Source organism: Bos javanicus, chromosome 23 (genome assembly GCF_032452875.1).
Source record: "Bos javanicus breed banteng chromosome 23, ARS-OSU_banteng_1.0, whole genome shotgun sequence".
Taxonomy (NCBI): domain Eukaryota; kingdom Metazoa; phylum Chordata; class Mammalia; order Artiodactyla; family Bovidae; genus Bos; species Bos javanicus.
Window position 1 is genome coordinate 15,854,567 of NC_083890.1, and position 25,396 is coordinate 15,879,962.

The 25,396-nt window shown below is 47.1% G+C and overlaps 1 protein-coding gene across 3 annotated transcripts; it reads left to right on the forward strand.

Annotated features, from left to right (window-relative positions):
* The first annotated feature begins 141 nt into the window (after positions 1 to 141).
* Positions 142 to 25,205, forward strand: TAF8 (TATA-box binding protein associated factor 8). 3 transcript variants are annotated; one of them, XM_061398171.1, is made up of 9 exons: positions 142 to 229; positions 1,014 to 1,170; positions 3,965 to 4,063; positions 4,386 to 4,448; positions 5,418 to 5,542; positions 8,778 to 8,925; positions 10,283 to 10,425; positions 16,883 to 17,022; positions 17,332 to 19,963. In XM_061398171.1, exons 1-9 carry the CDS (start codon positions 185 to 187, stop codon positions 17,342 to 17,344), a joined length of 933 nt encoding a protein of 310 aa, XP_061254155.1. In that variant the 5' UTR covers positions 142 to 184; the 3' UTR covers positions 17,345 to 19,963. The 3 variants fall into 3 exon arrangements, with proteins under 3 accessions (XP_061254155.1, XP_061254156.1, XP_061254158.1); XM_061398172.1 differs by lacking the exons at positions 16,883 to 17,022; positions 17,332 to 19,963 and adding an exon at positions 25,086 to 25,205; XM_061398174.1 differs by lacking the exons at positions 16,883 to 17,022; positions 17,332 to 19,963 and adding an exon at positions 12,915 to 16,876.
* The last annotated feature ends 191 nt before the right edge of the window (positions 25,206 to 25,396 follow it).

The window sequence follows — 25,396 nt, forward strand, 5'->3', positions numbered from 1 at the left end:
CTCCCGCCCCTCCCCGCCCCCTGGCTCCCGCCCCTCCCCGCCCCCTGGCTCCCGCCCCTCCCCGCCCCCTGGCTCCCGCCCCTCCCCGCCCCTCCCCGCCCCCTGGCTCCCGCCCCTCCCCGCCCCGCCCCTTAACTACAAGTCCCGTCGTGCCCCGCACTCGCGCACATTACGCCAGGGCAAGATGGCCGACGCGGCGGCCACTGCCGGGGCTGCGGGCTCCGGAACGGTAAGGGCGGGAGGCAGTCGTGGGGCCGGAGCCGAGAGAGTCGGAGCATTCGGCAACTTTCCCCTTACCCGGGCTACGAACCCATACCCAGAAACCCAGCCCCACCCTGAACCCTACGTGGAGGAGGGTCTTTCAGGCCGTACGTGACTCTCCATCTCCCCCCCCCCCGCCATTCTCGAGACTTGGCAGCGGCCTCCGGAGTCGGTGGACCTGTGTACTGATTGGCCCATTCTTTGTTGGAGGGGGAGGGGTTGGGAACCCGGAACAGCTCCTGATTGGTCCAGTGAGGCCGTTTTCGCCTTCTTATTGGCCCGCTAAAGTTGGGAGGGATTCCCATTTCAAAATAATTTAGGTTTCCTACTTTTTCTGTCGTCTTCTCAGCATCATGTGTTGTTTGTTGCTTTGACTCTCCTCGTTAGTGAAATGGTGTGGAGATGGGAAGAACGAGAAACAGAGATCACTTTTTTTCTGGGAGATGGGCACGAGTTCCAATCCCATCATGCATGTTTTTTCAGCTATATATTCTGAAAATCTGCTAAAATAGAAAAAACAGCCGATTTGTGTTATGGAATTGTTAAGTGTTAGGTAGGCAGGAAGTTTGTCTCCGAATTTAGAGCCCCTAGGATGCTCAGTTACTGTTCATTTGGCCAAGAGCTATAAATCCAAAGTACCTGTAAGTATTTAGCAAAAGAACCTTTGCTTGCCAGTGACAATATGTGAGCTCTAATTGCATCATTGTCCAGTGAATAAAAATGTTCTCTGTTTCTGGGCTGCTGATTCACAGAGATCAGGAAGTAAACAGTCCACTAACCCTGCTGATAACTACCATCTGGCCCGGAGGCGAACCCTGCAAGTGGTTGTGAGCTCCCTGCTGACAGAGGCAGGGTTTGAGAGTGCTGAGAAAGCATCTGTGGAAACATTGACAGAGATGCTGCAGAGCTGTAAGTACCAGGAAGCGATAGGAAACAGTAGGCCTTCTTCCAGTCAAACATCTGTTCTGTGTCCTGCATCATGATAGTGTTGAAAAGGTTTAAGAAAAGGAAGGACACTGTTAAGCGACTAAAGGGCTTTAGAATAAGATAGACCTGGGTGTAAGTTCTCACTCTGCCACTTAATAGCTTGGGTCAACCACTAAACTTCCTGAACCTCAATTTCCTTATTTGTGAAAAGGGGTAATAATTTGCACATTTTGGACTTTTGAGTATAAGTGAGATATATATGTAAAACAGTCAAAGCTGAAAATGTAAGCCCTCAATGACTTGTAGGTGGTGTTATTATTACTGTTTGTTCTCTATGCTCAAAGAATTTGCACTTTTATTGGAGAGTCAGGATTAAGTCCCATGAAATAGATGCCACACATTATATAATCAAATGCTATATTATGTGATACAAAGAGTGAGGGAGGATAAGTTTTAGAAAATGGAAAAAAAAAAAAACCCACCACTGGTTTTAAAAGAAAGTATCTTAAGATTTAGGAGCCTGGAATGGTCTCACACAGGGTTGTGCATAATCAATGTATTTCCCTCTTTGGGCCTTGGGTAGGGAAGGGAAGGATGAGATGAGGGATGGGGCATTAAGGTGTTTTGGGAGGAATCAGCCCTGTGAATGGAAGTGAGAGAAAGGTTTAGGTAGAGAGGGAAAAGTTCAAACAAAGAATTGGCCAGCTCAGCAGGGAACCCTGGAGGGATTATTGCCCATCAGAGTTTCTGACAGTAGGCCCCCAAAGCCCTGCCTTTGTAGTCTTGATCAGTCATGGATGTGGGCTGCTCCAGGAAGGGTGTGATCTGGGGTGAGATGACTCTGCAGCTGATGTTTGGGACTTCAAAATACCAAATGTTTTCCTAAAGCAGCTATCTCAAACTCCTTTAGATTCTTAAATATTGAGGGTCCTAAGGAATTTTGTATACATGGGCTTTTTTTTATATAATATTCTCTATCTTTTTTTTTTAAATTAAGCTCTTTTGGAGACAGGGGCTGCTCTAGGTCTTTGTTGCTGCGTGCAGGCTTCCTGCAGATGCAGCGAGCAGGGGCTACTCTAGTTGCCGTGCACAGGCTTCTCATTGCAGTGGCTTCTCTTGTTGCAGATCACAGGCCCCAGGGTGCATGGGCTTTAGTCGTTGCATAGTGTGGACTCGGTAGCTGTGGTACATGGACTGACTTGCCCTGCGGCATGTGGAATTTTCCTAGACCAGGGATTGAACTTGTATCCCCTGCATTGGCAGGTGGATTCTTAACCACTGGACCACGAGGGAAATATCAACATGGGCTTTATATAGAGAGATTTTGCCACATTAGAAAATGAAATTGAGAACATCCTAAAACAAGTATGCACATGGACACATTCCATTAGCCAGCAGAGCCATGATGTCATCACAGGTGACATAGCCTCTGGAAAACATGACAGAGAGTGAGAGTGGAAAAAGTCAAAGAATGTCTCATTTTATTATGAAAATACTTAAGTCCACAGGCTTTGTGTGTTTGTGTAAAATGGAGCACAATTTCAGAATTTTCCTGAAACTGCTCATCCACCTCTGAAGCCCATTCATGGAGCCTAGCCTCCTGTTTCCCCTTTCCCCTGAGGGACTTCTGAGTGACTGAAAAAGAGGTTTCAGCTTCAGGTAAAAGAAAAAAAAACTGACACCCAAATAATAAGACCTTTATTTATTTATTTTTTTGATGGCACAATATACATACCATAAAATTACCATTTTAATTACTTTTAAGCATTCAGTAGTGTTAAATATAGTCACAGTGGTGTCAGCCATCAGCACTGTCCATTTTCAGAACTTTACTTTTTCATGGTTCTGAACAGTAACTCTGTAGCCATGAACAACAGCCCCCTATCCCTCCTTCTTCCCAGCTCCTGGTAACCTCTAATCTAATTTTTGTCCCTATGGATTTTCTTTTTTTCTATATACCTCATGTAAGTGGAATCTTAAAATGTTTGACTGGTTGGCTTATTTCACTTAGCAGGATGTTTTCGAAGTTCATTCATGGGCTTCTCTGGTGGTCCAGTGGTTAAGAATCTGCCTTGCAATGCAGGGGACACGGGTTCAATCCCTGGTTCAAGAAGATTCCACATACCATGGGGCAGCTAAGGCTGTGAGCTCTAGAGCACGTGCTCCACAATAAGACAGGCCGCCACAGTGAGAAGCCCGCGCTCCACAGGGAGGAGCAGCCCTCACTCTCTGCAACTAGAGAAAGCCTCTGGGCAGCGACAAAGACCCAGCACAGCCAACAACTTAAAAATTAATAAGTAAATAAATATTTTATAAAAACACAGGAAACCTAGATGGGAGGGAGTTTAGAGGAGAATAGATACATGTATATTATGACTGAGTCCCTTTGCTGTCTACCTGAAACTGTCACAGTATTGTTAATTGCATTGGCTATACTCCAATATAAAATACAAAGTTAAGAAAAAAACCAAAAAGTTCATTCATGTATCTTGTATCAGAATGCCATTCCTTTTGAAGGCTGAGTAATAGTCCGTTAAAGGTATAGACTACATTTTCTGGATGTGTTCCTCTGTGGATGGACGTTGGGCTGTCTCTCCCTTTTGGCTGCTGTGAACAGTGCTGCTGTAAACATGCAGACGCAAGTGTCTGTTTGAGTCCCTGTTTTCCTTTCACTCGGGTGTATACCTAAGAGTGGAGTTGCTGGCTCATATGATCGTTCTGTGTTTAACCATTTGGGAACTGAGAACAAGACTTTCTGCTTTTGATCCTTCCTTAGACATTTCAGAAATTGGAAGGAGTGCCAAGTCTTACTGTGAGCACACAGCCAGGACCCAGCCCACACTGTCAGATATTGTGGTCACCCTTGTCGAGATGGGTGAGTACATCTCCAGTTTCCATTTCTTCGGTGCAGCTGAGTTGGGAACATGAGAGAGAGAGAGGAGTCCCCAGGAGGCAGGCTGGTCTGCTGAATGTCCTTGAATCTCCTCGTGAGTCTCTGGTTTGCTTTCAGCTTGACAGTTATCACAAGAGGGTTCCTCTGAACCCCTGTAAGAGACCTCTTAACTCCTCTGGGGGACTCTGTTGGAGCTTCCTTTGAGTGGCAGCAAAGTCGGGAGTTTAAACTATTTCACCGCAGCATTACTTCCCCTTCCATGTTTAGTGGCCTAGGCAGTGATTTTTGTTTTCCTGTCTCTTAGGTTTCAATGTGGACACTCTCCCTGCGTATGCAAAACGGTCTCAGAGGATGGTCATCACCGCCCGTAAGTGACTGTGAACCAAGATATCCGATAGTGCTCAATTAATGCTGGTAGAGTGAAGTAATTGAATAGGGCAGGGACTGGTTATAGCTACTGCCTCACTGCAGGCTCCTTTCCATTATTTGGGGCTACCTACAGTGTAATCTTGATTTGGGCCGATGGAATTAGGTTGTGAAATTCATCTCGATGCTACTTGAGAAATATGAGAGTTCTTGTTCCTGCTTAGATCAAGAGTCAGTAAACTATGGGTACTGTGGCCCACCACCTATTTTTTTAAATAAACCTTTGTTGGTACACAGCCACATTTACTTATTACCTATGGTTGCTTTCTTGCTGTAATGGCAGGGTTCAGTAGTTGTGACAGACTGCATGACTTGCGAAACCTAAAATATTTACTTTTTGTCCCTTTATAGAAAAAGTTTGATGATCTCTGCCTTCGATACACTGAGCACCATAAACTGAGTTGGAGTAACTAGTTTGGGTTTATGGAACCTGGCAAGAATTCACTAGTTTGTTTTTGTTTCATCACTCTTTTCAGGCTGGCATCTTTTTAGGAATCTCTCACGGCAGCAGTGGAAGGTGCCGTTTTAATCCCCTCCTCACTTAACTTTCCCTGGCTCAGTGTTTGTCTTTGTCACTTGGGTTCTTGAAAAGAGCGAGCAGCCCACCTAACTTGCTTAGTTCCTCAGGCCTCTCGTTTACCTAGTTAACTTGTCACAGCCACCAACTCACCTACCTGAGAGGCACGCGGGCAGATTATTGTACATGGGAATGTCATTCCAGGTTAAGCAGAGGTTGGGGGCAGGGGTACCCTTTCAGGTCCTCAAGCCATTGAACGCCTTTTATTGGTAGAAGTACAAAGTGCCTGTTGCATAGAACACTGAGGTCCAGCGTTTATTTTGAGAAAAGGAGGGTTGGGTTAAAGACGCAAGACCTCTGGTGGAAGAGTAACCAGTCGTGACTCTGTTGCAGCTCCGGTGACCAATCAGCCGGTGACCCCCAAGGCCCTCACTGCAGGACAGAACCGACCCCACCCGCCACACATCCCCAGCCATTTCCCTGAGTTTCCCGACCCCCACACCTACATCAAAACTCCGGTGAGTGACAAGGCCATGCTAGAGGCTGTGACTGATGCAAAAGCAGACTCAATTCTACCTGGCTGTCAGACTGGAGTCCATAAGTTTATCGGTAACAGGGTAGTTCAGGACTCAGAATGTCTCTCCTCCAAAATGTCTCCAATTTGGCTATCTTCTGCACTTTGCTGGCAAAAATAGAGTTAACGAAGAAATTGAAGCTGGCACAATTTTGCCTCTCCCATCCAGACACAAAAGTCAGTTCGGTTGCTCAGTTGTGTCTGATTCTTTGTAACCTCATGGACTGCAGCATGCCAGGCTTTCCTGTCCATCGCCAATTCCCGGAGCTTGCTCAAACTCAGGTCCATCAAGTTGGTGATGCCAACCATCTCAACCTCTGTCATCCCTTTCTCCCCCCCGGCTTCAATCTTTCCCAGCATCAGGGTCTTTTCCACTGAGTCAGTTCTTCGCATCAGGTGGCCAAAGTACTGGAGTTTCAGCATCATTCTTTCCAATGAATATTCAGGACTGATTTCCTTTACAACGGACTGGTTGGATCTCCTTGCAGGCCAAGGGACTCTCTCAAGAGTCTTCTCCAACACCATAGTTCAAAAGCATCAATTCTTTGGCACTCAGCTTTCTTTATAGTCCAACTCTCACATCCATACATGACTACTGGAAAAACCATAGCTTTGACTAGATGGACTTTTGTCAGCAAAGTAATGTCTCTGCTTTTTAATATGCTGTCTATGGTGGTCATAGTGCTTCTTCCAAGGAGCAACTGTCTTTTAATCTCATGGCTGCAGTCACCATCTGCAGTGATTTTGGAGCCCAAGGAAATAAAGTCTTTCACTGTTTTCATTGTTTCTGCATCTATTTGCCATGAAGTGATGGACTGGATGCCACGATCTTAGTTTTCTGAATCTTGAGTTCTGAGCCAACTTTTTCACTCCCCTCTTACACTTTCATCAAGAGGCTCTTTAGTTCTTGTTCACTTTCTGCCATAAGAGTGGTGTCATCTGCATATATGAGGTTATTGATATTTCTTCCAGCAATCTTGATTCCAGCTTGTGCTTCTTCCAGCCCGGCATTTCACATGATGTACTCTTCATATAAGTTAAAGAAACAAGGTGATAATATACAGCCTTGACGTGCTCCTTTCCCAATTTGGAACCAGTTTTTTGTTCCATGTCTGGTTCTAACTATTGCTTCTTGACCTGCATACAGATTTCTCAGGAGGCAGGTCAGGTGGTCTGCTATTCCCGTCTCTTAAAGCATTTTCCACAGTTTATTGTGATCCACACAGTCAAAGGCTTTGGCATAGTCAATAAAGCAGAAGTAGATGTTTTTCTAGAACTCTTACTTTTTCAATGACCCAACAGATGTTGACAATTTGATCTCTGATTCTTCTGCCTTTTCTAAATCCGGCTTGAATATCTGGAATTTCACAATTCACATACTGTTGAAGCCTGGCTTGGAGAATTTTGAGCATTACTTTGCTAGCATATGAGATGAGTGCAATTGTGCAATAGTTTGAACATTCTTTGGCATTGCCTTTCTTTGGGATTGGAATGAAAACTGACCTTTTCCAGGCCTGTGTCCACTGCCAAGTTTTCCAGATTTGCTGGCATATTGAGTGCAGCACTTTCACAGCATCGTCTTTTAGGATTTGAAATAGCTCAACTGGAATTCCATCATCTCCACCAGCTTTGTTCATAGCAATGCTTGCTAAGGTCCACTTGACTTCCCATTCCAGGATGTCTGGCTCTAGGTGGGGGATCATACTATTGTGGTTATCTGGGTCATGAAGATGGTTCTGGTTCTTCTGTGTATTCTTGCCATCACTTGTTAATATCCTCTAGATACAAAAGTACCTAGCCACATAAAGAAAAGACCTATTCCACAAAACATTGATAGTAATTCTTGGTTAGAGTGTAGCCAAGTGTTGTTTTGTGTATGCTTTTCTGGGTTTTCCAAATTTTCCATAATAGGTAAGAGTTATTTTTGAAATCAGGGTAAAAGTTACTTAAAACATACTTGGTGGGACTTCTTTGGTGGTCCAGTGGTTAAGACCACTGTTCCACTGCAGGGGCATGAATTTGATCCCAGGTCGGGGAACTAAGATCCTGCATCCCATGTGGCACAGCCAAAAAAAAAAAAAAAGCTTGGTAATATGAAATGTAACTTATCATAGGAGAAAGCAGTGGCACCCCACTCCAGTACTCTTGCCTGGAAAATCCCATGGACGGAGGAGCCTGGTAGGCTGCAGTCCATAGGGTTGCTAAAAGTCAGACACGACTGAGCGACTTCACTTTCACTTTTCACTTTCACGCATTGGAGAAGGCAATGGCAGCCCACTGCGGTGTTCTTGCCTGGAGAATCCCAGGGATTTGTTTGCTCTTTTACGTGCATGTTGTAATGTAATTCCATATGAAAACAACGTACGTTGGAAGATTATCTGACCCTTTTTCAAGGTTCGGGAAACCTGTTGGCTCCTTTTTAGTGGCAACTACATGATAGCCTATGCTCTTGGATTTTTTGAAATCTTGGTTTAAATCTTGGTGGAATACGAAGTCACAGATCTGATTCTAGGTTCAGTTTATTTTGAAACTTTAACAGCTCTCATAGTTGAAAAAGATACATTACAAAGATAGGTGGCATCTTAGGCTGTCCTTAATAAACCATAAGAGTAATTTTTTTTCATTCTCACCTACCAATTATTTGAAGAATTTTGTTAATTAAATTTCTAACTTTTATAATAAATGTCAAGCAGTTGTCTTAAAAATAATCGTAAGATCTTGCTTTTTAATGTTTTTTAACCAGAGTGTTCAGGATCTCATCAAATTCTTCATTTGGGGAAGATTTCAAACATGTCAGAAAATCTTGTTATCACATTACACCAAGGGTCCTGGGTGGTCCCATCAGGGCTTGGAGGGAGTTAGAGGTGGACAATTCCCCATTCTCCCTTGAGGATACATTTCTTATGCCTGAGTCCAGCTGTCATGGGAGCTAAATAAAGGCCTAGGATCAATCACTATATAAATATTTGTACATTTCTTAATTTTTAAGATTCAAAGTAAATGTTAATGATAGTCTTATTGCTTTCTTTGTGCCCTTCCACCGCCCTTGGAGATCTCTGCTCTGGGTGACAGTAGAGGGTCATTTAAAGGGTGGGAGGACAGAGCAACAGCAAGGCAGGGACTCAAGAGCAGTGCGATCACGGGTATTTTCTCTAGCGTCTTTGCTGCTCTCCCTTTAGACGTACCGCGAGCCCGTGTCAGACTACCAGGTCCTGCGAGAGAAGGCCGCGTCCCAGAGACGTGACGTGGAGCGGGCACTCACCCGTTTCATGGCCAAGACAGGCGAGACCCAGAGTCTTTTCAAAGATGATGTCAGCACGTTTCCACGTGAGTCTTTCCCCTCTGTGGACCCTGCCTTCTCCTTGAGGCATCATCCTCTCTTCCCTCCCTCATTGTGGTTGGAAGAAACAAGTAAGCTTTGTCCTTATCTTGGGTGGAACTTGTTCTTCAGATTTCTGGCTCTTTTTTCCAGATCTTCAGGGCCTGTCCCTAACGATCACTCCAAAATAGTCATGACCTGTGTTGGAAGTGGGTGCTTGAGGTTCGTTGAATTGAGGTCACCTCAAGGGTGACTGAGCCCTGGGCGTTGGGGAGGCTCATCCAGTGAGAAGGCAGCCCTGGTGGTAGAAGGACCTGGCGTCAGGGTCCAGGCAGTTACAGAGCCAGGCTTCACCTTCGTGGTATCCTCTCACAGGGCCCACCACTGAAGTTCTCATCTCAGCACTACCATTTCGCTCTGTGACCAAGTTCCTTCCTCCATCAGCCTCAGGGTTTCCCTAGGGGAGCGAGGGCGATGGGCTTGGATGGGTCAGCAGGCTCCTCGTGGATCCTCGCTGTGTTCCTGGCCATGGATCTACAGCAGCTAGGTTACTAAGTCCAGAAACTATGCTGATCACTTCCCTTCTGTTACCTCGTGAGCTCCTTGAGTGAACCTCTGAGTCAGGAACTATTTCCACTGCCCTTCCAAGAAGCCAAGGCTTCTAGAGAAAAGCAATGGAGTAATTTGCCGAAGGTCACATGGTGAGCAGATGGTATTCAGACCTAGTTCTTTCTGTGTGCAGGACCCATACCTGAGCCATGTTGAAAATAATCTTTGAGTGTCTCCTGTTAATTCTACCATAGAAGTATACACAGAGACTTTCTTTCAATTTTTTTTTAAACAGTAATTTCTCCTCAGCCTCATTGCTTTTTGGAGGAATTGGATTGCTCCTTTACCTGGAGTGCCCTCCAGCTCCATGGATATACTCCAGGCCAAGAGTTCTCAGGTCCACTGTCAGGACTTGGTCCTTCAGGCTGAAGGGATCCATATCTTTGCTCTAGTAATGAAGCTGAGGGGCTAACTGGCCTCGGGTATAAGATCACTAAGCTGATGCTTCGCTAGGATTCAGCCCCAGTCCTCTCTGGTGCTTGGTAAAAGAAGCTCTGAAGTCGTATTGCCTGGGTTCATATCCCACTCTGCCACTTCCTGTGTGTTTGAGGGGGTCTCATAACCTCTCCATTCTTCAAGTTCCCCATCTGTAAGATGAGGCTGGTAATTGTACTTGTTTAGTAAGGTGGAGATGAGGATTAAAGGTAACGTGTAAGTGTTACCTGGCCCATGGTGAGTGCCCCAGCGTGTGAGCCATCCCTGCCGCTGGGTGCTGCTCACTGATGTGAGCTCCTGGCCTCTCTTCCAATCCCCCAGTGATCGCTGCCAGGCCTTTCACCATCCCCTACCTGACGGCTCTTCTTCCGTCCGAGCTGGAGATGCAGCAGATGGAGGAGACGGATTCCTCGGAGCAGGACGAGCAGACGGACACAGAGAACCTCCCTCTTCACATCAGCCCGGTGGGTCCAGCCTTCCGTCTGCTTCAGCGCACCCCTCCACCCCCACCCCCGCAGTGCTGCTCACTGCCTGTCTCCCCAGGGGTTGGACAGGACCCCCTCAGTCTCTGGCCTCTTGTGAGGGACTTGCATGATGGGTCTGTGGTGATGTGATCTCTTGCTCCCTGGGGATTCGTTCAGTCATCCAGCAGATACTGAATGAGCCCCTGCCAGAGTCAGGCATGTGTCAGGTGCTGCGAAATTAGCAGAAGGCAAAATAGGCAAAACATCCTGCCCTCACGGAACTAAGGAAAAATGAGACCTTAGGGGACAGGAGTAGGTATGGGCCTGGGGGTGTGGTATTAGACAGGGTGAGTGAGAGGTGGATAGGTAAGCAAAGGCCTGAGGGAACAAGGCCTGCACTTTTCTGGGAGGGGAGCCTTCCCCGCAGAGGAAATGGCAGATGCAAAGGCCCCGAGGTGGGAACTGCTGTGTTGAAGAAGAGCAGAGGCCGTGGGGGTGACCAGGGGGATGCGAGTAAGAGGGGAGCAGCAGGAGACGGGGTCAGGGAGCTCCCGGGGCTCAGGTCTTCACGGTACACCAGCACTTGGGCTTTTTGTCAGTGAGATGGGAGCCGCGGGACCTGCTAAGCAGAGGTGGGTCTCGGGATGGGTGAGGTTGTGCGGTCGAGGTGGACTACTCAGGGTGAGGGCGGAGCAGAGCCTGCTCGGGAGGCTGGAGCAGGAAGCTGAGAGATGGTGGCAGAGGGAGAGACATGATCAGGTAGATTATTTAGCCAAATTCTAGATAATTTTCAGAAAAGAACCGACTGATAGAGTGAATGTGAGAGAAAGAGAGTCAAAGACAAATGCAAGGTTTTTTGCCTGAACAGTAGGAAAGAAGGACTTGCCTTCAGCCAAGAAAGGGGAGGTTTTGCGGTGGAACAAGGGTAGCGGGGGAACCAGGAGTTGAGGTGTACATGAGGTAAGTTTGAGATGCTTATTATATCCGGGTGGTGAGATCAGGTAGGGGCCTCCCTAGTGGCTCAGTGCTAAAGAATCCTCCTGCCAATGTAGGAGCTGCAGGAGATGCAGGTTTGATCCCTGGGTGGGGAAGATGCCCTGGAGAAGGAAATGGCAACCTACTCCAGTATTCTTGCCCGGATAATCCTGCCCGGATAAACCCGGAGGAGCCTGATGGGCTGCAGTCTGTGGAGTCACAAAAAGTCATGGTGATGTCAGGTAGGAAGGTGTTTGGGCTCAAAGTGCAAGTCTGGGAGTCCTCAGCATGTAGATAGTGTCGAAAACCACGAGAGACCAGATGAGTGCCTAGGGAGCAATGAGGATAAAAAAGAGAAGTACCAGGACTGAGCCCTGGGGCTCTGCACTGTTCAGCAGGTGAGGAGACAAGGAACCAGCCAAGGATGTGGAGAAGGCACAGCAGGGAAGGTGGCGCATCCTGGACGCCAAGGGAAGAAAGCTTCAGGAGGAGGAGAGTGATCCGCTTGATCTGCTTTGTCTGCACCTGTGGCTGGTTCCAGCCATGTGAGGACCGAAACTTTGTCCCTTAGATTTGGCAATGCCATTTCAGGAAGAATGAGAGCAAGTGAATTCAAAGAGAATGGGAGGAGAGAAACTGGAGTTAGTGAGTACAGACTTGTGTTGTTCTTCACAGTGGCAAGTAGTCCACAGGCAACTAAGTCTAAATTGATGTAAATTAAATATAACAAAAAATTCAGTTCCTTAGTCACACCAGCTACATTTCTGTAGCCACCTGTGACTCCTGCTACCCTGCTGGGCAGTGCAGATACGAACAGTTAAATCATCACAGAAAGTTCCATTAAATGTAGACCGTGATTTCAAGGAATTTTGCTGTGGTGGGAAGGAGAGAAATGGAGTGGTAACTAAAGGGAAAGAATTAAGGTCAGAGAGGTGTGACAAGATGCCTGTGCTGATGGGAGTGATCTGGTAAAGTGATTCAGGAGAGGAAAACATTTTGGAATGATGATCTTTGGTAGGGCAGGAATCCAGTACCCCAAAGGAGGGGTTAACCTGATTGTGGACTTTTCCCAGCCAGGATAGGAGACAAAGAGTGTGGACAGAGACAAAGGTTGAGGAGGGGAGTGTGTGCGTGGAAACTTGGGGGTGTTCCTTTCTGGTTATGATGTATTGTCCTCCGCAAGTAAGAGGGTAAGAGCCACTCTTATTTATGCATCAGGAGAGAAAGTTCCAAGTAGAGGCACAGACCTGCCAGAAGCTCTAATGCCTTTAAGGCTTATTGGACCCTAAGAGTGAGGTTGCCATATTCATCTGTCCTTTAAGGCTGGCCCTGGCTTTTAAGCAAGAGATGGCTCAGTGGTCGTAACCGGATTTAGGCTTCTCTGAGCTGTGAGGCCCCAGGTGGTAGCCCGCAGCCCTGGGATGCAGGTGGAGAGTGCCAGTTCTGACTCTAGTTTATTGACAGTCTCCCTTGCCTGATCACATATCTCTTTAATATTGAATTATTCCTTTCAGAATTAGGGCTGGCGGCCCGTGGCTTTACGTAAAGCAGAGGAGCTTGTTATCCTACGCTTCTGGTTTGGACTCTGTTAAGTCGGTCTAAGATATGGTGATTGGGTCATGGACTAAGATGAGGTTCACCTTATGAGAAGGAGGAATCTTCTAAACAAGCATCACAATCCCTTTGTAAGTAAGCTCAAGAGCTTGCAGTTGAGTTACTTAACACCCTGGGGAGTGACTTAGGTGAGGTCATGGCGGTGAGTGCAGCGAGGCGGACTGGATGCCAGGAGCTGCCTGAGGACTTAAGGATCCCTGGAGGCCAAGCCAGACAGCAAAGAGTAAAAAGACCTGAGCCTTGGGAGTCAGACTGGCCTGGCTGCAAATCCAGACCGGGCTGCTTTCCACTACGTGATGTTGGTTGCCTGACCCAGCATCTGAGTCTGTTTCCTTACAAATGAGAATGCCTACTTCAAGGGGAAGTGAGGAGCCTGAGATAAAATCAGCTCATCTGTGTTGGGTGCTTGGCATACGGCAGCCCAAGGCACCCCTGCCCACCCCCTCCCCACCCCTGTTGTATGGCCATGTGCTCTTCTGTACAGAACAGAGAAATAAAAATCTTCAAGAGAAGGATTCCAGCAACAATTTTTGGACGATCAATTGGGCTTGTTATTTTGTTGGACTGGCAACAATCAAACATTTAAAATCCGGAATGTACAAAAAGATGTGTGGTGACCCTCTTTCACTCTCCCTTTCCCTCCTACAGAGCAGCCAGCATCACCACTCTCTTGTGAATCCTTCTAAAGACTTTGTTTGAATTTATTTTTTTGGCCATGCTGTGCAGCACGTGGGATCTTAACAGTTCTCCGACCAGGGAGCAAACCTATACTCCCTGCATTGGAAGCGTGGAGTCTTAACCCCTGGGCCGCCGGGGAAGGCCTTAGAGATGCTTTTTAATTGTTGTTTTGAACATACGCAGCAAATTGCAGTTTTTACCCCTTGCTTGCTTCCCTTGTGGAGCTACTTGGCGGTCATTCCACATCCTTGTATGCGGAGCTGTTTCGCCCCTCCCTATAGTTCCACCCTCTTGTGTGGACTTTACAAGCCAGTCCCCTGTGGACGTTAGGTTATTTCCTGTCTTTATACAGACATTGTTAACAAGGAGTTCACTAACTGGTGTTTTAACGTGTTCTTTTATCTGTGGAGGATAAAGCTCTCACGGACTGTTGCTAGGTAGTTACTTTGTTGAGCTTGGTTCTAGTTTCTCTATCTAGGAACATGAAGGGGCTCTTCATTTTAAATTGGTGTATCAGATGATTATTTTCTCGTACATTCGAACCAGCTGCCGTCTGCAGGCAATCCCAGTGCCTCACCCTTTACTCTTTTCTGAACAATATACCATTCACTAATTCAACAAGTATTTACTTAATACCTGGTAGGTGCCAGACATTGTTCTGGGTGCTTGGGACACATCAGTGACCAGCACAAAGACGACCGCTGCCTCTTGGCAGCCCGTGTGTTGGCAGTGGGGGCTTGACCATGAAGCGTAACACGTAAATCCGTCACTGTATCGTATGTTAAAGATGAAAAGTGCTCTGGGTGCAGGCGGGGGCACTGAGTAGGGAAAGATCCAGGGTAAAGCTGGAGGTTTCCGTTTTACGTAGGGTGCTCAGGGTACACATCATAGGGAAGGTGACATCCGAGCCGTCTTGAAGGAGGTGAAGGATTGAGCCTTGGGCTCTCTGGGGCAGTGTCCTGGAAAGGGAACAGTAGGAAGGCGAGAGGGGCTGTGACTGAGGCCGGTGGGATGGGCGTGGGGGGGAGGAAGAGGGAGAGGTCAGGTCAGGAAGGGCCTTGTGAGCAGTGTGAGGAGCTGTCTTCCCATTGGGTGAAGTGGGAGTCATGAGAGGATGTGGGGCGGAGGAGGGGCAGGTCTGAGTTGCTCCAGGGAGCATTGGCCGTGCTGGTGACCACGGGCAGGCAGAGGATGGACTGTGACGGGATGGCTGTTAGGAGGCGGCTGTCCATCCAGGTGGGACACAGCAGGGGGTCCTACCAGGGGGTTCCACTAGAAATAATAGAAGTAGATTCTGCCTATATTCTGAATGTAAGGCCGAGAAATTTTCCTAACAGATTGGCTGGGGGATATATCAGAGAAAGAAGAAAAGCAGGCATGACCGGATTTTGGGGCTTGGGCCAAGGGGAGAATGGAGTTGCCATCACCTATGGCAGTGGGAGGAGCTGTTTGTGCTCGGGGTTGTTTCAGGCACATTGAATTTGAGATGCCTGGAGATGGCAGGTGGTAGAGTGACAGTGGCCGTGCAGGCCTGGAGGTCACGGGAGAGGTGACAGCTGGGTAGGTTCAAGTGGGAGGTGTTGCCGTGGAAATGGTGTTGGAACCCGAGGCTGGAGGCAGCACCCTTGGGTCCCTGGGGTTCACACAGAGCATACACATTGCCTGAGTCTGGCCTTTCTGAGCCCAAGTCACTCCTGACAGTCCTTTTTACTCCCACCTTTTCTTTACAAATCTCAGTTTAGTTAATTTATTTCTTTCATCTACTTCTCCTATCCCTGATGACAGCGTCCTCTGCCCTGCTGTCTTCTGACAGCGCCATCTCCTGCTTGAGGTCAGATCCTCTTTTGCCTCAAGTTATACAACAGCTGACCTGGTGGCTCAAATGGTAAAAAATCTGTTTTTAATGCAGGAGACCCCGGTTTCATCCCTGGGTCAGGAAGATCCCTTAGAGAAGGAAAAAGCAACCCACTCCAGTATTCTTGGCTGGAGAATCCCATGGACAGGGGAGCCTGGTAGGCTACAGTCCACAGGGTTGCAAAGAGTCGGACACGACTGAATGACTAACACACGCAGACCAGGAACCTCAGTGACGGAGCCTTTGGCCTGTCACCAGGGGGTGCAGCCCAGCCAGCAGCTTCTGGTCACTTACTGCCACTTGGGCCTGAGCCCTTCGTGTGATTCCCCCCAACGCCTCTCCTGCAGCTTCTGCTCATTTTAAAGAAGTTGGAAAATAGAGAGTGTAAAAAAGGAAGGGAAAATCAGCCACCCGTATTTCCAGAAGCAGTTTGTAAAACTTCAGCATCATCGCTGTTTTCTATGTCTGCATCCCATTGTGCTTTAAAAAAAAAAATCTTCAAGATCGTATTGAATATACTCAAACGTATAAACTTTTCTCCAAAAATCACTTTTCTTGAAAAATGAACAGTGAGAGGCCTGATCCACAGGCCACATGTGGAGGTGGTGGATGACATTCCCATGTTGGTGCCTTCGTGGGAGCTCAGGGCTCCAGCAGTTTCCGGCCTTCCCTGGGATATGACCATTGGCACCACGTTGCAAGTACCAGATGCTTGAGAATTTGTGGGGAAGGAGATCATGATTTACATGAAGTTAGCTCCAGGAGGGGCTCCGTGCACACGATCTGTTCTCGTCTGGTACCTCTCAGTCCTGCAGGGGACCGAGGGCCCCTTCTCTCTCTCTCTAAGTTTTAAAAAGTATTTATTTGATTGCACTGGGGCTTCCTTGTGGCACTCCGGATCTCTGATCTTTGTTGTGGCATGTGGATTCTAGTTCCTTGACCAGAGATTGAACCTGAGCCCCCTGCCTTGGGAGCGAGAAGTCTTAGCCACTGGGCCACCAAGGAAGTCCCACTTCTCTTTTTCTTTATGTCCCCACAGGCTGAAGCATCTGACTTGTGGTCCCTGACTCCCTGCCCCCCCAGCTCTCTGTCCCCTTCCGACTCCTGTCCCTGCCTTCTCAGGATCTTGTGTTCTGTGCTCCACTGTGTCACCTGGCACTCCCGCCTTCCTCTGATCGCAGCCACTGCCTGGCCTCCTCTGGGGCAGAGAGAAGCCCATTAGCCCAGCTTCTGATTTCTCAATGAGAAGGGTACTTGTAGTGGTTCTTAGCCGCAGGCATGATCACTTTCCTTATGCTGCTGGTTGTTTTGCTTTATTTCGGCTTTTGCTCAAAGGATGATTCTGGAGCCGAGAAGGAGAACACCTCTGTTCTGCAGCAGAACCCCTCCTTGTCGGGGAGCCGAAATGGGGAGGAGAGTATCATCGATAACCCCTATCTGCGGCCCGTGAAGAAACCCAAGATCCGCAGGAAGAAGTGAGTTGGAGGCTGGGGTGCAGAGACGCCTCCCCGTCCAACCGAGGTGGTCTTCTCTGCTCCTGGGCAGAAAAGAGAGGCTCATGGTGGGTCTGAGCCTTGGGCAGAGCTACTTGGGTGACAGGAAGTGTTCCCCCCCTTCCTCTCCATCCTTGTTTCCTGCACGTACCTCTTTCTTGTTGCATGGAGGTTGAGCATCCTGCAGCCCAGGGACCAACCCGCACAGCCCAGCAGTTTTTGTTCCCCTCACCAGAAGGAGAGCTGGTGGGGCCCCGCCAGGTGGGCTCCAAGGATTCCTCTTCTTTCTAGGTCCCTCTCCTGAGCCGAGAAGGAAGCCTGCCTTGTACAAAGGTGTGGATGCCACCCTCCTGGGCGAGTTAAAGCCACTCGAGGGAAGAGGAAGGTGGTCGTCTTGGGTTGAGCCGAGGCTGTGGGGTGTGAACCAGGCATGATTTTAATAGCCAACTCTATTACAATTACCTATTCTCGCTGGATTTTTGGGTTGATGAAGAAATGATGAGACTTTTAATCAGCTGGCCATACCATGGGGTACAGGAATGGTGAATTCATTTATAATCATGGAACTTGATTCTTTGAAACCTGGGAGACGAGAGAAGGTAGCAGAGAGAAAGGGCTCTCTGCCTGCTGTGCTCGTTGCCAGAAAGACGGTGTGCTTAGTTTGTGTTTCAGGATATCTGGACCCTTTCCTTGGCCAACAGTTTGTGGCACCAATTTATCATCCTAGAAACTCCTTATTTCTCTGCTTGCCTGGGCTGCAAGTGCCCTGTTGATTTGGTTGAAGGTGACTTGCCCTTTTTCAACATGTTGGAAAGAGGAGGCTCACCCATTGCAGCCTCATTGTAGGGCCAGCAGGAGTCAGGAGGCGTGACCAGATGCCTTCATGGGGAGGAGAGTGGAAGACAGCACTGACTCTCATCAGCATCTGATGCAATCTCCCTGAGGCAGGGCAGTGCCCTCTCCTGAGAGGTTTATCATTTACTGTCCTATCATGGAACATGTGCCTGGGAACGACCAAGTTCTGCACCATCCTGGGAAAAGAGATTTTTCTTTGGCAAGACCCTACATCAGTGGATGTACTATGCTATGATTTGATAGCAGAATCATTGATTTTATACAATAGGAAAAGGATCGATGGGACTGGGAGGTGGTAGGGATGAGATTTTGAAGGCCGGGCTTGGCCATATGGTCCAAAGGCTGAGAAACCTGGCAGGTCTGCTGGAGGCTGGCATGGATAGAAGGCCATGTGCCCACCTTACGGCAGAAGTGGGCCAAGAAGAACCCGCATGTCTGAATCTGCCCAAGCTCTTTGTCTCTTCATCCTTGATGTGCCTACAAACCAAGAAAGGAAGATGCTGGGCAAGCTGATACCTTTGGCTGGTCTCCAAAGGAAAAGGTTTTCAAACTTAAGTCTGAGGAAGAGAAATGCCAGTGAAACTTGGAAGTTAATACCCAGAAAACACGAGACCCTGGGTAAAGTCCTTAGGTCCATCCTGAGCTCTCCTGATACTCAGCCTCCGCAGTCATCTCTTAGTCTTCCATCCTTTTGGTTGAATTTGAAAACTCAAAAAGCCTGGCAGCCTGCTGACAGCAGGCAGTAGGCTCCATGTGCTGGCCTCACTATTCTCTAAACACATCATCCCACTGGCTGGAAGGAAAGTGCTGCTATCAGTAACTGAACAAGAGAAGCAGAATGAGAAAATCGGATTCCCCAGCTCTAGACCAAATAAGAGTTTCCCCCGTCTGTAGTGACCTGAAACCCTTCCAGTTATAGTCGTCAGATCAGACCTGTGCTGACCCCTTCCAAGCTTGTCATTTGGCTCTTTGTTAAGTTTAAATACAGTCCCAGGGTCGAGCCATGGCAGGTACAGGGAAAAATTCCACTTCTTGGAGTGGTCATTCCAGCAGTTTCTCCTGATACTTCCCAGAAAAGCCCCTGTTGATGCTGTAATGCTGAGTGATGAGGTGAAATTTGGAAAAGAATTGCCCTTCTGCTGTTGAGACTTCAGAGGCCATGCTGCTCTAATTCTGTCCTGAACGAGACACTGGGATATGCTTGGACAACCTGAAACTTTGACGCAACTCTTACTGTGTAAAAACTGCATGATCCTCACTGTATACTTATAAATGTTTATTTTTTATAACTTTGGGAGAATGCGTGGAGGGAAAAAGTAGTCAATGAAATCAGATTAAGCATGTGATTTATGAGCTCTTAATAAAAGGTCATGGCACCCCACTCCAGTATTCTTGCTTGGAAAATCCCATGGACAGAGAAGCCTGGTAGGCTGCAGTCCATGGGGTTGCCAAGAGCCGGACACGACTGAGCGACTTCACTTTGACTTTTCACTTTCATGCATTGGAGAAGGAAATGGCAACCCACTCCAGTGTTCTTGCCTGGAGAATCCCAGGGACGGGGGAGCCTGATGGACTGCCGTCTATGGGGTCGCATAGAGTCGGACACGACTGAAGCGACTTGGCAGCAATAAAAGGTCATAATAAACTTTGTTAATGAAACAATTACAAGCATTGAACTCAATTTGTATGGAAAAGTTACAGCATTGAGTAAGGCTGTGTAAGTTAGGCTTAGTCCTAAACTAAATAGTCTAAAGTTTTTTATTTGGGAAGTCTGCAAACACAAAACTAGTGTTTTCCCTATGTATTATTCACCCAGCTTCAACATTTAGCAACATCTTTTCAATTCTGTTTCATCTATGTCTTCTACTGTTTTATTTTTTTAATTACTAGAATATATTTTAAAACAAACCTAAGAGCTGTATCATGTAATCTGTAAATATGTTGTTATGCATCTCTGATAGACTTTTTTTTAAGTTTTTTTTCAGGTAATTACAGATTGAGAGGATGTTACCCCCCCCTCCAAAAAAAAATGTTTTACCAGGGAGGTTACTGGTAGCATCTCAAATAACTAATATCAAACCCAAGAAAATGACGTTGGTACAATCCACAGAGCTTATCCAGATTTCACCTTTGTGTGTGTGTGTAATTCTATATAATTATGTTGTGTAAATTCACAGTCAAGATATCTAACATTGGGGAGCAGGCAGGGATAAACTGGGAGGTTGGAGTTGACATACGGACTACTACAGATGAAAAAGAGGACTTCCCTGGTGGTATAGTGGATAAGAATCCACCTCCCAACGCAGAGGACGTGGGTTTGGTCCCTGGTCTGGGAAGTATCCACAGGCGGAGGAGCAACTAAATGTGCCAGAACAAGAGTAGCCTGAGCTCTGGAGCGTGCAAGCCCCAACTGCTGAGCCCACGTGCTGCAGCTGCTGAACCCTGAGCACCCAGAGCCTGTGCTCGGCGACGAGAAGCCGTCGCAGTGAGAAGCTCGTGCACAGCAACGAAGATAGCCCCCGCTCGCCGTAACTAGAGAAATCCTGCATGCAGCGACGAAGACCCAGTGAAACCAAAAAAAAAAAAAAAAAAATCACCATCAAAGTTATAGATAACTAGTAAGGACCTACTCTGTAGCACAGGGAACTCTACTCAATACAGTGACCTATATGAGAAAAAAATCTAAAAAAGTGGAGATATGTATATGTATAACCGATTCACTTTGTTGTATAGCAGAAACTAACACGACATTGTAAATCAACTTGCCCCAATAAAGTTTTTTTAAAAATTCAGAGCATTCTCATAACCATAAAGTTCCTTCGTGTTGTCTTCTTATAACCATATCCACCTCTCACATCTTCCCCATCCCTACCCTCCGGCAACCACTGCTCTCCTTTCTCCATTTCTTTAATTTTATGTTTAAAACATCACATAAGTGGAATTGTGAGGTTTGTAACCTTTTGAAATTGGCTTTTTCACTCAGCATGAGGAGTGAGAGCCGTCCAGGTGGGTGTGTGTCAGCAGCTCCGCTATTGCCGAGTGGTGTTCCAGGTGTGGATGTACCGTGTTTGTTTAACCATTCAGCTGTTTCCAGTTTGGGGCTCTTACGGCTAAAGCAGCTGTGAACAGCTGTGTATAGGTTTTTATGTAAACATAGGTTTTCATTTCTCTACAAACACCCAGTAATGCAACCACTGGGTCCTATGGTAACTGTATCATTTTAAAAAACAACTAACTTCCACAGGGGCCTGTATCATTTTGCCTTCCTACTGGCAATGTATGAATAAGCCAGTTTCTCCACAGCCTCACCAGTATTTGATGTTACCATTTAAACAGTTGTTTTAGCCCTTCTGATAGGCATGTGATAACACTCACTGTGATCTTACTTTGCCTGTCCCTGATGGCTAGATGTTGAACACGGTTTCATGCGCTTTTTGCTGTCTGTGTATCTTCTTTGGTTAGTTACTCATTTAAATCTTTTGTCCATTTTCTAACTGGATTGCTTCTTTGTTTTTAGATTTCTTTATATATTCTGGATACAAGAACTTTGTCAGACATGTGGTTTGTAAATACTTTTTCACTCTGTAGCTGGTCTTTTCATTTGCTTCACAGGGATCTTTTGGAGAGCAAAAGTTTTTAATTTTCATGAAATCCAATTTATTTTTTATTTTATAGATTGTTTCTGTTGACAGGCCTAAAACCTCTTTACTGAGCCCTAAGTCCTGAAGATCTTTTTCTATATTTTTTCTAATATTTTAATAAACACATGTTTTAGGCCTTGATCTATTTTTTTTTTATTTTTTATTGAAGGATAATTGTTTTATAGAAGCAGTCATAGATATACATATATCCCCTCCCTTTTGAACCTCCCTCGCATCCCTCACCCCTTCCCACCCCTCTAGGCTGATACAGAGCCCCTGTTTGAGTTTCCTGAGCCATACAGCAAATTCCCGTTGGCTGTCTATTTTACATATGGTAATGTAGGTTTCCATGTTACTCTTTCCATACATCCCACCCTCTCCTCCCCCTCCCCATGTCCATAAGTCTAGTCTCCATGTCTGTTTCTCCATTGTTGCCCTGGAAATTCTCCAGTACTGTTTTTCTAGATTCTGTATATATGCATTAGAATACAATATTTGTCTTTCTGACTCACTTCACTCTGTATAATAGGTTCTAGATTCATCTGCCTCATCAAAACTGACTCAGATGCATTCCTTTTTCTCAGTGGCTGAGTAATATTTACTCAGTATTACTTAGTGGCTGAGTAATATTCCATTGTGTATATGTACCGCAACTTCTTTATCCATTCATCTGTCCATGGACATGTAGGTTGCTTCCAGATTCTAGCTATTGTACATAATGCTACAATGAACAATGGGATACATGTGTCTTTTTCAATCTTGGTTTCCTCAGTGTATATGCCTAGGATTGGGATTGCTGGGTCATATGGTGGTTTTATTCCTTGTTTTTTAAGGAATCTCCATACCGTCTTCCATAGTGGCTGTATCAATTTACATTCCCACCAACAGTGCAAGAACGTTCCCTTTCCCCCACACCCTCTCCAGCATTTATTGTTTGTAGACTTTTTGATGATTAGGCTTTGATCTATTTTGATATACTTTTTATGAAGTTGGGGTTTAGGTTGAGTTCACTATTTTGCCTGAGGATGTCCAACTGATTCAGTTACCCTTTGTGGAAAAGTTACCCTTCTTCCACTGAATGATGTTTGTGTCTTTGTCAAAAATTAGGTTTCTGTATGGGAGTGGTGGCTCAGATGGTAAAGAATCTGCTTGCAACGCAGGAGACCCTGGTCAGGAAGATCCCCTGGAGGAGGGCACGGCAGCCCACTCCAGTATTCTTGCCTGGAGAATCCCATGGACAGAGGAGCCTGGCGGGCTAGTCCATGGGATCGCAAAGGGTCAGACACGACTGTGCAACTAGCACTTTGACTTTCACCAGGGAAGTACCCTGAACAGTGATTTTATAACATCCTCCCATATCCAGTTCATACTCAAATTTTTCCTATTATCTCAAAGATGTTTTTATTTTTTAATCGTTGGCTGGTTTGAGTCAGGACCAAAATAAGATCCACACGTTGCCCGAGGTTTTCATATATCCTAAGTGTACGACAGTCCCTCCCAGCTCTGGCCTGGGGATGAGGGTGCTGGGCAGGCCCTTTTCTTCTTTTCTGATCATGAGGCAGTTAAATAAGGTGGAAAACTAATAACAAAGTGGCCTGGTTTGGGGGGTGGGTGGGACAACCCTAAATGGAACTAGCCTTCCTGAACTTTGATTTTCTGGAATCTTAAGTTGCTCAACTTAATGGTGGTGGTTCTGTAAAACAAGACTCAGTGACATTTATTTGTATTTATGGCTCTCCCACAACCTACCAAGTGTGTGTGCACACGTGCTCAGTTGCTTCAGTCATGTCCAACTGTTTGCAACCCTATAGACTTGTAGCCTACCAGGCTCCTCTGTCCATGGGATTTCCCAGGCAAGAATACTGGAGTAGATCGCCATGCCCTCCTCCGGAGGATCCTCCCTACCCAGAGATTGAACCCAGGTCTCCTGCAATGCAGGCGGATTCTTTACCCACTGAGCCACCTGGGAATCAGCTGTGAGATGGAGGGCAACTCCCTAAATGTCCAAATCAGTTTCCATAAAATGGATAATGATGATGCCTCATCAAGAAGATTTAAGGAGAACATCTGTACCTGTGGTTTGTAACTGACAATGTTACTCATTTGCCAAACTGTTTTCCTCTCTGTTGCTTTAAAAATGACATACAAGCTAATACTAAGAGAGAACTTAATGCTGGTCAGTCACTATTGTGTTTTCCACATATGGACTCATTTAATCCTCACAATCACCTCAAATGTAGATGTCCTTACTGTCCCCACTTGGAGTGGAGACCCTGGAGGCCCCAGAGCTCCGAAATACCTCAGTCTGCCTGGCTGATAAGGAGCAGAGCTGGGGTCCTGCCTGCAGACATCCCGTTCAAGTCCACGCTTGTTAACCTTTCATGCTCTTGCTTCACGGCCACAGGATTCTGTTCCTCAAAGGCGTTGCCACTACTGTGTGCCACGTGGGTCCACCCGCACACACACCCACACTGTCCCTGGGAGCTGGAAATGAAATCAGTTGCAGAGAGTGTTGGTGAGGCTTCTAGTCACTGTTATTCTTTCCTTGACGGAGTAGATGTCAGGTTTACCAAAGTTTTTATCAAGGATTTTGAGTGGTTCCTGAGTAATGGCTCGGTAACAGATCTGTAAGGAGACATAATTCCTGGTGTGTGGAGAGTGTGAGTCTTGTCAAGGGACACGCCACAGGCGTGTCCCCCTATCACTGCCCCTTGGGGCCCCTGGCAGAGATGGGCTGGAACGACTTTTGGTCTGACCCAAAGTGGTATTTCTGCTGGGTTAAACAGTATGTTCCAACCTGAGTTAGGCTGCTCTCACAAAAAGTCCCCCAAATAGAGTCACTTAAGACAGACTGTATGCCTTCTGTGAAAGTCGGGGTGGGTGTTCCAGGCCAGCTTGCTGGCCTGATGATATCAAGTCGCCGTCAGTCTCATGGCTCCCCCATCACCTCAGGTGACGCTCACGTCTGTGCGCTGGAAGACAGCTGCCACCCCTTCTGCAGGGTCCACATTCCAGTGGGGAGGAGGGGAGGGGTGGAAGCATGTGTGTGAAGGGAGCTCGGAGCCCAGAAGCTGCCCCCCTCCCAAGCCCTGCCAAGTTGCACAGCAAGTGAGGAAATGGGGCTCTGTGTCTAGGACAAATGTGGGAGGCTTGTCAGCAAGGAAAGAATGGATTTGGCAGACAACTGGCTGTCTCTGACACAATGAGGGTTAGGACACGTGCCTGGGAAGGCTTTGGTGGGACAGGCAGCAAACCCTTCTCCAACAGTGGCCGCACCTGACTTGGCACCGTCAGCTCCCCCAGCCGGTCCAGAGGTGGCAGAAAGATGCTCCTCAAGGATGCAGCCCTCAGCGAGCTCTAGCCCGGCCTCGCTTCTGACGAGTGGCCTGCTGACTGCCCCTTTCTTCAGAGTCGTTCCTTTGGCTCCAGAACATTGCCCCCGTCTCCTGACTGTGCTCCCTCTTGGCCTCCCTTTTCTTAGCTGGCTCTTATTCCCCTCCCCGACCCACCCAGCTGGGTGTGATCCCAGACCACCCTTTGCTTACACAGAACGTGGCTCATCTGCTCTTCCACCCCCGGCTGTCACCACGCCGCAAGTCCTCAACATCTGCCTGTGGCTCTCCACTGAGCTATCCGGTTATACCCTCAAAGTGACAGGTAGGTTGGATTTTATTCACTCACCCCCCACACACACACACAAACCACTTCCACTCCCCAGCTCTCCCACTTCATGCAGAAGTTATAGAATGAGTGAGGCCAGTAGCAGCTGGGCCCAGAGTACTTAACTTGGGCCAGGACCACTGGCTTTGCAGCATCATCTCATCCTCCAGATGTTCTGGACTCCTCATCCTTCATCTGCA

What these genes read in the sequence shown, in the direction of transcription:
- TAF8 (XM_061398171.1), top strand. Translation starts at nt 185, where the DNA reads ATGGCCGACGCGGCGGCCACTGCCGGGGCTGCGGGCTCCGGAACG. An exon ending in GGGCTGCGGGCTCCGGAACG is followed by an intron (nt 230 to 1,013) that starts GTAAGGGCGGGA and finishes GCTGATTCACAG; the next exon opens with AGATCAGGAAGTAAACAGTC. An exon ending in ACACCTACATCAAAACTCCG is followed by an intron (nt 5,543 to 8,777) that starts GTGAGTGACAAG and finishes CTCTCCCTTTAG; the next exon opens with ACGTACCGCGAGCCCGTGTC.